Source organism: Pteropus medius, unplaced genomic scaffold (genome assembly GCF_902729225.1).
Source record: "Pteropus medius unplaced genomic scaffold, Ma_sr-lr_union100, whole genome shotgun sequence".
NCBI classification, from domain to species: Eukaryota; Metazoa; Chordata; class Mammalia; order Chiroptera; family Pteropodidae; genus Pteropus; species Pteropus medius.
In genome coordinates, this window is record NW_024344378.1 from 18,841,069 (window position 1) to 18,856,226 (window position 15,158).

Below are 15,158 nucleotides of genomic sequence, written 5' to 3' on the forward strand. Positions count from 1 at the left end.
GTGGGCGGGCACCTTGGTGCGCTTGCGCACTTTGAGGAAAGCGGAGTAGGACCCCGCCCCGTCCTGTTGCTTTGATCCTCCGCTGTGCGTGCGAGGGACGTCGGGGGCGGTGCCGCAGTAGTTGCCCCTGGTAACGGGGGAGGCAGGAGGAGGAGGAGGAGGAGGAGGGACTCGGCGGGAGGATGGTGAGTGTGGGGGCCTGGGCCCCTCCGGAACGGGTTGGTCACCCCCCTCCTGTCCCCAGGCCCAGGGCGGGGCACAGCGCTTAAAGCCAAGGAGGGAATGGGATGGCCTTCAGCCTGCCTTCTGGGTCCGGGATTGGTTTCGGGGGGCGGCGAGGAGCCGGGAAGGTGTGGGCCCTGGAGGGAGACCTGGGCCTGGGGAGGAAGGCGGGGCTTGCAACGGGTCTGAAGCCAGGGCAAAGGGCTGGTAGGGTGCGTTACTGTACCCTTTCGGAGCCGGGGCTCCATCATTACTCTGGGGACTAGGATGAGGGCGGATCCGAGGAGCTGCTGAGAGCAGCCTCTGCACACAGGCTTAGGATCTTCCCAGGGAATCGGCCTCTACACGCCACAGGAAAGTGGGATCCACCGGGTCCGGCAAAAGTGGGGAGCACGACCAGCGCTCCTGCGTTTGAGGTCGCTTTGGCGGTAGCCTAGCGCCCTTTCTCTCTAGCGGGAGGTGTGTAAGTCCCAAGACACAAACGAGATACCTCTTGGAAGAGATGCCTGGTGGATTTTACGCCACCGTGGGGTCTGCGTGAAGGGAGTGCTTTTGCATTCCCGAGTAATTTATTTCCTGAGGGTTCTGCAGGGTCTGGTTGTTGGTGATGACCAAATCTTCTGCTCAATACTTAATCCATGTTAATGGAGGCAGATTTGCTGCCCGGTCCCTGGTATTTCCTTCAGAACCTGTTGCAACCTTTTCCATATGACCACACTGGAAGCAATCTCAGTTTAGGGTCTCCAAACTGAAAAGAATGAGAAATGAAAACTGGAGAGTGGGCATCAATCTTAGGACAAGCCTTTTCTCTGTCAAACCTAATTTTTCTCAACTGTAAATTATGATGTATGTTGCTTTGATCCTCTGCTGTGCGGAGGATTTGACCATTGATAACTCTGATCCTTGTTGATTTCTGTGAAATTAGTTGGAGGGTGTTAAAATGGAATTGAGTAGTTTTAAAGCAAGCAAAGAAAAATTGATTTTTGAGGTGTTTAGAGCAGGTTGGTTGGCTTAACAATTGTAAAGAGTCAGCACTCAAGCTTAGAGTTACTTCTCTACCCCGTACCCAGCCCCTTTCTGACTTAAAAATGTTGAACCACTTCTATTGATTTATGAAGTAGGAAAAAGCTAAATGTCTACGAGAGAAAAAAATATGTGTACCTTTAGTCAGATTATCCAATCAGTAAATTTTGATAGAAAAAAAAATCTCAATTGATTTTACATAGTCAGATTGCTAAAGAAGTAGAATTATTTGATCTGAAGTTGCCAATCACATTTCACACTTGCTACATTGCAGTTTTTTTAACCTTGGGCTAAACAGATTTTTACATGTTTTCTTTTTATTAAGCGTTTATGCATGAGCTGTCCTTTAAAGGCTAAGTTTTTCTCAGCAAATGAGTATAAATATAAATATTTACACAGAAAATAACTACAATTGAAATGAAAAAGTTATGCCACACCAACAGAGATGAGATGTCATCATAAATGAGAAATGCATAAGAGTAACCTAACTTTTCCCAGTTTATCACTTAAGTGGACTGTATAATTTTATGACTGTTTAATTTGTAATTACAGGCCACATAAATTAAGGACTGCTCATGTTTCCAGGTGCAAATTGACACTGTATACAACAAATTTACAGTGTATACAACACTGTTATATATAATTGTTATATCAAGACAGATTTTTTTTTTTTCTAAAATGAACATAAGAAATTAGGACGAATCATTCTGGATTCTTTATCTGGTTTCCAAACTACACTTTTTTCTATCAACAAAAGTGTGAGTTATTCTTAGAACTGAAAGTGGAACAGAAATTTAAATGGCCGGTGGTGTTAGATTAAGTGTGTCACATCTGGTATCCCATGAGCACCCATGGTAACTGTACAACTGAACAGTAAGTTCCAGGTTTTGTTTTTTTTTTTTTTAAACCTTCAGCTATGACTAATACATAATTGGGGAGTACTGCAACAAAACCCCTTGGTTTGTCTGAACATTTAGGATCAGCTATTTTACCCCTGGCTTAGGATATACTAAGTCCTTGGTGAAATACTAAGATGAAAGTAATTTTAATGCATAACTAATCATTGTTATTTAATAGATGACTCCTTCATTCAGGAATCACTTATGGAGTACTTCCTATAATATGAACCTAGTGTTAGTTATCAAGCATGTTCAACATTTGAAGATAATGTTTACTGGTCAGAAAATGGTCAGTGAAGAGTAAAAATATAATAAACACAACTACTTTTGACTGCCTACTATGCACCATGCTTTACAGACATTAACTTATTTAATCTTCATCGTATTTTTCTTACGATATAAGTATCGTTCCCATTTTCTAGGTCTAACTGTGCCTGGAGTTACATAGATAGGGAAGCTGAATACAAGTCTAAAGCCTGCAGTGTTCTATTCATTAAGACTCTGGTGAAGTGGGAACCCACTCTTTCTGAGGAGATGCCCATATTTTGTTCCTCATGAAACACTGTGTTTATTTAGTAGAAAGGTGAGGAGAAAGAAGACAAAGTTTGGGTGAGATTCTCCCTGTCAAAGCAATGGGAGTTCCTGGAAATTAATAAGGTCTCACCAGGCAGCACCTTTTTTTTTTTAGATAGTTTAAGGAGTTAAAAATAAATTGATGTCAGTTCCATTTAAGCTAGTTATGGGGAGTGCATGTACTTGACAGTAGGCTTACTGGTTTTAATATTTAAATTTTAGCTGCTCCTCACAGCCACATATATTTTCCATATACCACCACATTCCTATTTCCCCCTCCACCACACCAGTTTCTTTGAATGACCTAGTTTGTATCATTTTAGGTCACTGCGCCATGCCTCTGCCAGTAGTTAAGTTTAAGCTGATTTTGAGACAGATAAAATGTCTGTAGCCAATAGCATATCTATTTATGATTTGCTTATAGAAAAGTTTGTTTAAATGTTTTATAGCTGAGTCAGACCACTTCTGTCCACCAGGGCGCAAATAACACATGCTGGTAACATACCATCTAAAGTTTTTTTTTCTTATATTGCCTTTATTTAAAGTCATAGGAGTAAAAATCCTACATAGAGATCATATCTGTTTTGCTCTCTATTGTATTTGGCACATTATGGATATTTAATGATGAATGAAGAAATGAATAGATATTTTGAGCAAAAACACTTTAAAAATCCATTTTCTTATATTTATACTGCAAAACTCAGCTCCATAATAAAATTAACTTCTAATGTCGCCTCCCTGCGACATTTAATATATAGTATGGACACATATAGATAGAAGCATAGAATGGACTAATTCTGTTCTCTTTCCTCTAGCCTCTTAATTCAGCTTACTTTGTACCTTTCAGGCAGAACCCTGATATCTATAAATATCCTCTTCCCTATTTAGCAAACCCTGATAATCCTGTGATCCTCTGTCCTCAGTAGTTGGATTAATATGATGCTGTATTGTATTTGCATTTGTCTCACCTAGACCATGCTTGAGATGCCATTTATTATTTTGCTGGAAGAAAATATTAGCTGAACTTTCCATTGCTCTGTAATTTCACTTAAAGGGGAAGCATCTGAGGTCATTGTTTCTTGAAGAAGAAAGTTATTCAGTAGAAATATATAAGTATTTTTGTTTATACCAAGAGATTAGTGAAGTTTAGCTATAGTTAGAATGGTTTCCTTTTTGTCTGTGTTTTGCAGCTCTCCTTTTAAAATGAATAGAAATTATGTTTTTCTTTTAATTATCCAACTTCAGATATGATAACTATGTAAAAAGTCTCAAACTACAGAATGCAGTGTTTTTAATTACTGATTTTTCAAAAGAAGAGACACATGAGGAAAACCCTAAAACATTCATTTTGAACCTTGAAAATATTTTATAGAAAACAGACCTTTCATGATTTTTATGCTAAGTAGATAATGCATGAGAAGACTAAACCTGTACTGTCATTTAATATACTAATGGGATAAATTCTAGTTGTTCTAGAATTTTATTGGAAAGGTAATGAGGACACCTAATCAGGAACTCAGGATTAGTACAATGTGTTTTCCTTATTCTTAGCCTTTTTATATCCCCAGTCCCCTGAGGATCTCAGAATTCTAATTTTAACTGTTCTGAAAGGTGGTATTATAAATGAGTGATTGCAATGTAGCTAACAGAAGCCAGGGAGACTTCTCATAAATATAGTTTTTAAAAAGAATGGTGTCAAAGTATTCAAGGCCAGATAAGATGAAAACAAAATAAATGTTTTGCCTCAAAACAAAACAAAACAAACCTGCCTTTTTATGGTTTGTTTCACATCTACTCGGCTTCTCTTCCCCAAATCTTTTGATACAGAATTTGTCTTTCTGACTTAAACCAAACCTTCCATTTTATTGCTGGGAAAATTTGAGGCATAGAGAGATTAATGTTGTCCTTAGCAAGTCAGTGCAAATACAATACTACAAGTGGTAAACAAAGAGCCTCTGGGGAAAAAGGAATTCTTATTAATTATGCATATTTGCACGTCATTGTCTAAAGACTCTATTGTTGAGAGTTATTTCACAGAATTATCATTTGATCTTAGTGAACAGACTGGTTTGAATTATTGCATGGTGTGATGTAGATAAAAATATGATCATTTAAAATAATCCTAAGACTCAGTTTGAAGGAATTTCTGCTTGGGCTGGGAGATTAGATTATATGCCCTTTAAACTCTGGGATTCTTCGATTCTTGTTGTAACCATGCCTCACTAGAACAAACTTGTCAGCTGCAAGACAGAAGAAGTAACTATCTTATGAGTTTTCTTATGCTCTTAGGTAAAAAGCAACATGTTTTACTTCTGTCTATAAAAAATAACTGTAACAACAAGGAACAAATATTAGATTATTAGTCTAAATTTTTTTTGGTTAGATTTTGATGTTTTTTGCTTCATGAGTGACATTTATAATTTCCTAACTTCTCTGATGTATCAGATTCTTTATCTGAAAACGTAGGTAATCCATACCATGCACCTATCCTGTCAGGGTCTCATGAAAGTTAGATGATGGTAGAGTATTTTGAACGCTGAAGACTTAAATGTGAACTGAAATGAAATCTTAAACAGAGAGTCCAGATGTTATTTTATACAACTTTTTTTTTTTTTGGTATTTCTTTCTATAGAACCTTTAAATTGTGCATTAACTTGGGTAGGTAATTCTATTTAATTCAACAACTATTATCTAGTATCTATCTAGTAAATGCTAGGTGTGTGGGAAACAGAAGCTATAATTCTTATCTGCAGGAAACTTCACTCTAGTAAAGGAGAATATAAAAGTCAATTACTTATGATGTGATATGAGTGCTATACTCTAAATTTATATAAAGGGCTTTAGGAACATGAATTGGGTAGTAGTTTATACTCAGGAGATTTTGGGTGACTGCTAAGCTGGATTAATAGGAGGAGCAGGAATAAGCCATGCTATTTATTAAGTTGCTGAATTTACTAACCTACTTCTGCTAAAACTTAGAAGGGGGAAGCAAATGGAATAAATGACATTAAAGTACAAAATAATAATAATTAAGCTATCCACAACCAAGAACTTTTTTTCAAGAAGAAGATATTTAGTAATAGCAAAGTCAGTACCCCGAGTAATCTCTCTTCTTCATGGTTGTTCAAGGGCTTACTTTCAATTTTGCGCAAATTGAAAAGTGCACCGGACCAGGAGGTGAGACTCCTTCTCCTGGGCTTGGATAATGCTGGCAAGACTACCCTTCTGAAGCAGCTTGCATCTGAAGACATCAGCCACATCACACCTACGCAGGTGAGCACTGCCTTGGCCCCAGGTGCTTGTGGGACACATGGAAGATGATAATAGCAATATGGAAGGCAACATGGGAAATATAATTTCCATCCATTTCTAACTTTGGTTACTGAGAAAAGTCTATACAGTTTAAGATTTCAAAAATATATCAAGAGATTCCATTCATACGAGATAGAGTAGTCGAATTCATAAAGACAGAAAGCAGAATAATGATTACCAGGGGTTGGAGAGAGGGGGAAATGGGGAGTTGTTGGTTGATGAACACAAGAGTCAATATTGCAAGATGAAAAAAGTTCTAAGGGTGTATGATAGTGATGGTTCCACAACAGTGCAAATGTGCTTAATGCCACTGAACTGTACACTTAAAAATGGTTGAAACGGGTAAGTTTTATTTTATGTATATTTTATAATTTCTTAAAATAAATAATTCAAAGAAATATGTATGTCAAGACAACCAATTCCCTCAGATCTAAGTGATTACTTTTTAAAAATAGCTTTATCTTCTCTATGAAATTAATACCTGTAGAAAATACAGAGAATATATAAAGGAGAAAATCAGAGCACTGTGAGAAAAGCCACTGTTAGTATTTTAGTGTGTATTTTCCAGACTTGACAAATACAAATATATACATCAATTTTTTAAAATTTAAAAAAAAATCAATTACCTATAATTTTTAATCCGGCCTCATCAGCCCTCCTCCTTCCTAAGGCTAAGCAAGCAAAACGCAAAGGATCAGGAAATGGTGGCATTTACTGTGTGGAAGTTGAAAGACAAATCCTAGTTTGAAGAACTCTAGTTGGCTTCGTTTGACTTCCTTTCCTGTAGGAAATCCTGAGAAACCTTGACCTTGGGCCAAGCCTTTGGGTTTCCTAACTAGAGACAGCTCTTGTCGGTCTTCGTCACTTTAAAATGTTTGAGCATAGGAGATTTGAGCAAAACGAAGGTTATTTGGCATTTCCCGTCACCATACTGTGATAAGAGCTTGGTCAGGTTTGAATGGCTGTGCTGGTATGTGGACTTCACAGCTTATTAGTCTTACTGATTCAGAACTCTTTGCAGAAAAGTCATTTCAGCTACTACCAAATGAGCAACTTTACAGCTTCTGAACAAATTTAATGTATAGCCTAAGGAGGAGCAAATTACAATAGTCTGGCCTAGAAGGGGTGAAAACACATATTAGAGTGTCAGGATTTCTACCAGAAAAAGAAGGGCTAGTTTGTTTGTTTGTTTGTTTGTTGTTTTGGGGGGGGAGTTTTTGTTTTTGTTTTCTTGATTAGGGATAGACTTTGTCTCTCAAGAGCACCACTAAAATAAGACTTCTACACTATGACCATGGAAGTGAACTCAAAATTAAGGACCCAATTCCAGTTCTAACTTTCTGGCTTTGTTTGATATGTTATATATAACTGTTATTATATTATGTCAAGTTTTCATATTTATTCTTTAAAAACAAACTTTAATTGTGTTTTTGTTCTGTATTAGAAAAGTAATAGATGCTTATTATAGTCAATTTAGAAAGCATAAATAAGTAAAATTGAGAAACTAGAAATCATCTATGATGTCCATTCGTACATAATCACTTAACATTTAGAACTATATCCATTCAGTTTTTTCCTGGTGTGTATGTATGATGGGTATATTTAAAATCAAAATAAAGGCTTATAGAGAATAAGCTGTTTGTATCATCTTTTTCACTTAGTAATAATAACATATCTTTGTTATATATGTAAATACTTATATAATACACATATCTAAATGTTTGTACCCACCCATTATTATTTCCTTAAAATAATTTCTTAGTAGATTTGTTAGGTCTGATGACTTACAGAATTTTAAGGCAGTTGATACATATGGTTGAATTCCGGAATTTACTCTTATTTATTTCCTGTTTCTTTTTAGAAGGATTTGATGTTCCTGGATTTGACATTCAATATTGTAGTTAAGTGTAGAATTTTTAAGCACACAAAGGTGGTTTTCTCAGTGAGTCAGAATGAAGCAGACTTTTGCAGTAAGCTTAAGCCACTTCCCTTTAGAGTTCTTAAACTTCTAATTTATTTGGTCCTTGGCATTTTAGAGGAGCTGCAGTCAGCATCATCCCCAGTTATCCTCTACTGACTATTTATCCTCAAGGGAAATTGGGTGGCAGTGTTCCTGTACCATCGCTTTATGCCTTGCCCTTCTGTGCTAGGCAGTAGTGTTGGCAAGCTGCCAGATGAGGCAAATGTTTAAGGGATCCCCAGACCCACTTAACTCCAGTTATTCTGGATGAAATATCACTTCTGTGATAGTAAGCTGTTGATTGGATTTTTCCAATCCAGATTCAACTGTATCATTTTTGCAAGATGATTTTTTTTTATTCTTGCTCATGAAATGCCTTCTCTCTGAACCCCAAAGGTCTCGTTAATTTGTTTCTCTGCACACTAACTCCCAGCTCACAATTCTGCCTGCCCCTGATTTGCTCACCTTCCTTAAGGTTTCACCTTGAGTAACTATCCTGAAAATGAATACTTTCTTTTGAAGTTCATCACAGATACCTATTATAGTTTCAAATGTCCTCTAGTTTGTTTGTTCTCATCACTGCCTGTAATTGAGGGCTCCACTTCAGAGCTTGAACATTCTGTTCCCACGGGCCCAACCTTCTTCACTGGGCTCGTACTCTAGTTACTAGCCAGCCTCCCCCATAGTGTCCTTCCTTTTCCTGAGTAATCCATATGAGGGAAGTTCTTTAATTTTGCACTGCTCCTAAAGAATCCAGTCTTCCAGATTATAGCTCTTTCCTCTTTTTAAATTTAGCATTTGTTCTGTTTTTTTGAGTCTTCAGATTCAGCTTTGGTTTTTTTTGTTAGTTGCATGTAATGTCCTGTTAACTTTTACCGTCCTGAGGATGGGGTGTGGTTTGTATTTTCAGAGCTATTCTCATACCAAGTCATCCTCAGCAGTTGTGTGTGTGTGTGTGTGTGTGCGTGCGTGCGCACACACGCTTATTATAGAGTCATGTTAGTCATGACATTATTAACGCTGAATCCACAACCTGAATAAAGTGAGCATGTATAAATACATTTCTTTCTTCCCTCTTATAGAAAATCATTTGCAATGTTACCAGTGTCACATCTGGCAGAGTACCTCAATTAATAAATAACAGCTGGTAGATGTAACTTTGTCAGAATTATAATCTCAAGGCTCAATAAAACTTGGTTTTGCCTCTCTCTGTTGCAGGGTTTTAACATCAAAAGTGTACAATCGCAAGGTTTTAAACTGAATGTGTGGGACATTGGTGGACAGAGGAAAATCAGACCATACTGGAGGAATTATTTTGAAAACACTGATATTCTCGTAAGTACTCCTTCTGATGCATTAATTGATAGTCTTTTCTGCCATGTTAGAAACATTAACACTGTTTCAGAATTCTCAGAGATTTCACTGTCCACATACACAATTTCTCTAATCCCTCAGCCTCTCAGTTCCGGCTCCTCCCCTCCAATGATCTTGTCATCCATCCTACCTTAGCCACTCACTCTCACGATCATACCCTAAAACCAAGGGGTCTCGTGAACTAGGACAGGAAAAAAATTGCATATTATTTTCATTAACTGAAAGCTTGCATTTACTTCAGTTATGACCATAAACAATAAGCTGTGATATCAGCCATGGCGATGTCTTCGTTACCAGTAGGAATCATCTTGCAGCTCAAACAGTTTCACTCTGTGGCTGCTTCCTGTGTCTCTCTTTCTACTGGATTATTTCTCTCAGCATGCACACATCCTGTAGTTTCTCTTGTTTAAAAACAAAAAACTCTTGTCCCAATTGTACATCCCCCCTCTAGATACTATCCCATTCCTCAGTCCCTCTTTACAACAAAACTCCTTAAGAGAGTTTTCTGTGCTTGCTGTCTTCACTGCCTCTCCTCCCAGTCACGCAGAACCCTCCATTCAGGCTCACAGGGAATTCCACGTTGCTAAGTCCAGTGTTCAGTTTTGTAATACTCAATCTTACTTGACCTAAGAGCACATTTAACAAAGTTGGTCATGCTGTCTTTGAAGCATTGTCTTTCCTTGGCTTTAAGAATACCATTGTATTTTGGTTTTCTCCCCATCTCGCTGGCTACTCCTCCTCAGACTCCATTGCTATATTTTCCCTTGTCCCCTAACCTCCGAGTGTTGGAGTGCCCCAGAGTTCAAGCCTGTGCTTTCTTCTCTAAGTCTCTATTTAGGTGACCCCATCCAGTTTCAAGGTGTTGGTCACCACCCACATGCTAGTGAATCCCAAAGTGTTGTCTCCTGCCTGGAACTCAGTTTCATATATAGCCAGTTACCTATTTGATATCTCCACTTCAGTGGCCAGTAAGTTCCCTCAACATGTCCAGTTCCTATATTCATCCACCCCTGCCCCAAATTGCTCCTCCTCAGTCTTCTCAGTAAGTGACAAATCTATTCATCCAACAGCTCTGGAGTCATTCTTGACTCCTTTTCCTCTCATTCCCCTCATCAGATCGATCAGCCAATCCTGTCAATTCTGCCTTCAAAACATTTCTAGCATCTGACTTCTTTCCACGTCCACTATTACTGCGCACTGATTATTGCAGCATCATCCTAACTAGTGTCCTTACTTCTGCCTTGTCTCCTTGAAGACCCTTCTCAACATCATAGCTACAGTGATCCTGTTAAAACATAAGCTTCCCATCTCAAAATAAAAGCTGAGGTCCTTACAGTGGCCTACAAGGTCCCCTACCTTCTGGCTTCTCTTACCTGTCTGACTCATCTTCCCCCTCTCTAATTTGATGTCAGCCACACTGGCCTCCTTCCTGTCTCTGGAGAACACTGGCATGCTCCCATCCTGGAGCCTTTGTCATAGCTGTTTCCAGTGCTAGAATTCTTTTCGCTTTGCTCACATGTCAGCTTACTGAGACCTTCCCTGATTGCTATATTTAAAATTGTGACCCACCCGCCCCATACTCACCCACCCTTCTGGCACTTGGATTTTTCTGCTTTTTTTCTCCTTCCATCAGTACCTATCACCTCAGACGTATTTTTATTACTTTCTCTTCCCCCACTGGAATGTAAGCTCAACGAAGACAGGAACTTTGCTTTTTTTTCAACTATCGTATTCCCCCCAGTGCTTAGAAAAGTACTGAATAAGTGAAATGGATGATTGTTATAGATGGATTCTGATATTAGGTAGAATGTGAAGTTCTAAATTCCCTTCCAACTCTGACGTTTTATGATTCTGTTTCAATTGTGGTCAAGTCCAGAGGCTTGTTAATTCTTTCTATAAAATGGGTAGAGCATCTCCTTCACAGGGTGGAGTTGAGGGTTATGACAAGTAGCGAATTCATTCACTCACCATGATTCTTAAATGGAGAATAATACCAGAAATGTAAAATTGTACTAGTATCAAACCATAAACACATGTGAGGTACTGTGATAGACGTCACATGGGCTCATCATATTTCTGGCCCTCAGTGCAGGTAAGTTTCAGTATATTTGTGATGCCAGCTTAAAAGTTTAGATGGATGAGAAGAAAAGATAAAAGACATGCATCCATCCATTTATCCCATCTATTCAACCAGTTATTCTTCCAAAATGTATTATATACCTTCTAGAAGAATAGAAGAGAAATATCAAGAAGAAGTGAAGTAGGAAGGAAGAAGGAGGGAGGGAGGGAGGAGGAAGGAGGGAAGGAGTGGGAGGTGTGAGGGAACAAAGAAAGAAAAGAAAGGAAAAAATGTCCTATGAAGATAAAAACTTATTATGTAATCTCAAATAATTTGTCCATTCTTAAAATCTAATTTTTTAATTTTAGAAAATTTCAACTTTATGCAAAGTTCAAGAAAATAGTATAATGAAACTCCAGATACCTACCCATCACCCAGCTTCCTTAATTTCAGTTTTGGCAATCTTGTTTCATCTCTCCTACCAACGCTATTTTTTTTATGATGACACTGCTTAATGAAATCCTGTAAGTTTCAAGTGTACCCACCACTTTTTTAAAAAGTATTTTAAGCAAATCCAAGCATCATACTATTTTCCTCACAAATACTTGAATGTAAATTTGAAAGATCAGTCTCTAAATTGCGATATAAACTATATATTAGGAAAGATGACCATTAAAAGTCTTTCAAACCCCAAAAATCGATGAAGATATTCCTGGACTAGTAAGTGATTACAGCAAGTTGGTAGGATATAAGGTTAATATATAAAAGTCAATTTTTTTCTTATACACTAGTAATGAACAATTGGAATTTGAAATGAAAAGCAAAATACCATTTACATTAGCACCCAAAAATAAGAGAAATATTTAGGCATAAATCTAACAAAATATATACAGCATCTACATGAGGAAAAGTACAAAACCAATAAAAGAAGGCAAAGAAAATCTAAACAATTGGGGAGATAATCCATATTCATGGATTAGAAGACTCAATATTGTTAAAATGTCAGTTCTGCCTAACTGAATTCATAGATTATATAGATCAACTATAGATTCAATGCAATCCCAATCAAAATCCCCGCAAGTTATTTTATGGATATTGACAAACCAATTCTAAAGTTTATATGGAAAGGCAAAAGATCCAGAATAGCCAACAGAATATTGCAGGAGAACAAAGTTGGAGGGCTGACACCTCCTGACTTCAAGACTTTTTATAAAGCTACAATAAACAAGACAGAATGTATCTGAAAAAGAATAGACAAATTGATCAACGGAACAGGATAGAGAGCCCAGAAACAGACCTACATGAATATTGTCAACTGATCTTTAACAAAGAAGCAAGACACTTCAACAGAAGGATAGTCTTTTTAGCAAATGGTACTGGAACAATGGGACATCCATATACAAAAAAAAAAGAAAAAATGGGGACATTAGTTTTTTTTTTTTTTTAATTCGTACAAAATTAACTCAAAATGGATCTTAGAGCTAAATGTAAAACCTGAAACTATAAAATTTCTAGAAGATAACATAAGAAGAAAATCTAGGTGACCTTGGGTTTGGTGAAGAGGTTTTCGATACAACACCAAAAGCGTGATTCATGAAAGAAAAAAATATATAAATTGGACTTTATTAAAATTTAAACTTCTGCTCTCTGAGAAAGGCACTGTTAAGAAAGTGAAGAAGCAAGCCACGGACTGGGAGAAAATATTTGCAAAACACAAATATATAAAGTACTTGGATCCAAAATATACAAAGAACTCTTAAAATTCAACAATAGGTAAAGAACCTAATTAAAAATGGACAAAAGACTTGAACAGTCATTTCACCAATGAAGATATAGAGATAAACATATGAAAAGATTCTCCACATCATTTGTCCTCAGGGAACTGCAAATTAAAACAACAGTGAAATGCTACTATATATGTGCCTACTAGAATGGCTAAAATCCAAAAATCTGGCAATACCAAATGCCAATGTCGATGCAGAGCAACAGGAATTCCCATTCGTTGCTGATAGGAGCGCAAAATGGTACAACCACTTTGGAAGACAGTTTTAAGTTTTTTTTACAAAGCTAAGCACTGTCTCACTATACTGTCTGATTCAGCCATCGCTCTGTAAGGTATCTATCCAATTGATTGAAAAACTTAGTCCACACAAAATCCTTCACATGAATATCAATGGCAGCTTTATTCATAATTGCCAAAAACTGGAAGCAACCAAGATGTCTTTCAATAGGTGAATGAATAAACAAACTGTGGTTCCCATGTAATGGAATATGATTCAGTGATAAAAAGAAATGTGCTGTCGAACCACAAAAAAGGCATGCAGGAAACTTAAAAGCATATTGCTAAATGAAAGTCAATCTGAAAAGGATACATACTCTATGTTTCCAACTATATGACATTTTTTTAAAAGGCAAAACTATAGAAATTAGTAAAAAAAAAAGCACCCTGCAGAAGATTAGTAGTTACCAGAGTGCCGGGGGAAGGGAGGAAAGAGATGACTAGGTGATATACAGTATTTTTAGAGTGACCAAACTATCCTGAGACTATAATGGTAGATACATGTCATTATGGATTTGTCAAAACCCATAGAACTTTAAAACACAAAGAATGAACCTAATGTATCAACATTGGTTCATTAATTGTAACAAATGTATCACACAAATATAAAATGTTACTTTACTAGAGGAAACTGGGAGTGGATGTGGAGTTGGGGCAGGTATATGGAACTCTCCGTGCTATGTATTCAATTCTATAAATCTAAACCTGCTTTAAAATTTTAAGTGAACTATTTTTTTTTTAAAGCTGTAGATTCAAGTCAAATTATTATGCTTATACCTTTACTACAGTGTGGTTGCCAATTATCTCAATAAAACCGGGGGAGGGAACGCTTTAGATTCTCTTTATTTTTGATACATGATGGAGAAAAACTAGTGGTTGAGAGTAATAACAGCTCTATCTGTTCATCTGCTAGATTAAGATGCTTTGAAAGAAACATCCAAATAAGAGCAGTATATAAGGACAAGAATGACTTTAAAGCTCCATAGGAGGTCTCAGAAACTTTCCGGTCTAAGGTTAGGGTAATTTTAAATCATAAGCTCTAACACCTTGAAGGCAGACTGCAAGGTAGTTGTAGTATGACCCTGATTTCCACATTTCTCATTAGCTGAGAGTCCCTAGGGATTATGGTCCAATCCAGGAAAAAATCAGTTTAGAGCAACCCTATAGGAGCTTTCTCTGGCTACATTACACTGCCAGTACCAGACAATATTTTGGATTCAGAGTCAAACTTTCATTATTTTCCAGTGCCATTTTGAGATTAAACAAGTCGTAGGGAGCAGCTGAGTCCCCAGGTTTAGATTCTAAGACCTTGTGACTCAGCCCTGTCTGCCAGTTTGCTCAGCGTGGCAGTGGATGATGAGCTATATTTGTTTGTTTGTCTATATTTGATAGTTTTCCATTGTTGGTCGAAAAGACCTAATACACTAGACTCCACACTGCCCAGAAGAGCAGCACTGAGGCTTGACACATTTCATTGCCCAGTTAACACTTTTCAGTGATTTCTAGAGTGCCACCATAAAAGTAAGACAGGTGTTAACAAACTGACCCCCCCACCCCGCCAACCATTATTGTATAGCTTGTGAGCTAAGAATGGGTTTTATATTTTTAAATGGTTGGAAAAAATCAAAAGAAGAATAAGATTTCATCATATGAAAATGACATGAAATTCAAATTTCA

General features: G+C 37.3%; 1 protein-coding gene across 1 annotated transcript in view; it reads left to right on the top strand.

Moving 5' to 3' along the window:
* The first annotated feature begins 29 nt into the window (after positions 1-29).
* Positions 30-15,158, top strand: part of ARL3 (ARF like GTPase 3) — a 29,782-nt gene continuing 14,653 nt past the window's right edge. The window contains exons 1-3 of the mRNA XM_039871347.1: positions 30-185; positions 5,847-5,990; positions 9,208-9,324. Coding sequence (XP_039727281.1) covers positions 183-185; positions 5,847-5,990; positions 9,208-9,324 — 264 coding nt within the window. The 5' untranslated portion in view covers positions 30-182. The remainder of the gene's footprint in view (positions 186-5,846; positions 5,991-9,207; positions 9,325-15,158) is intronic.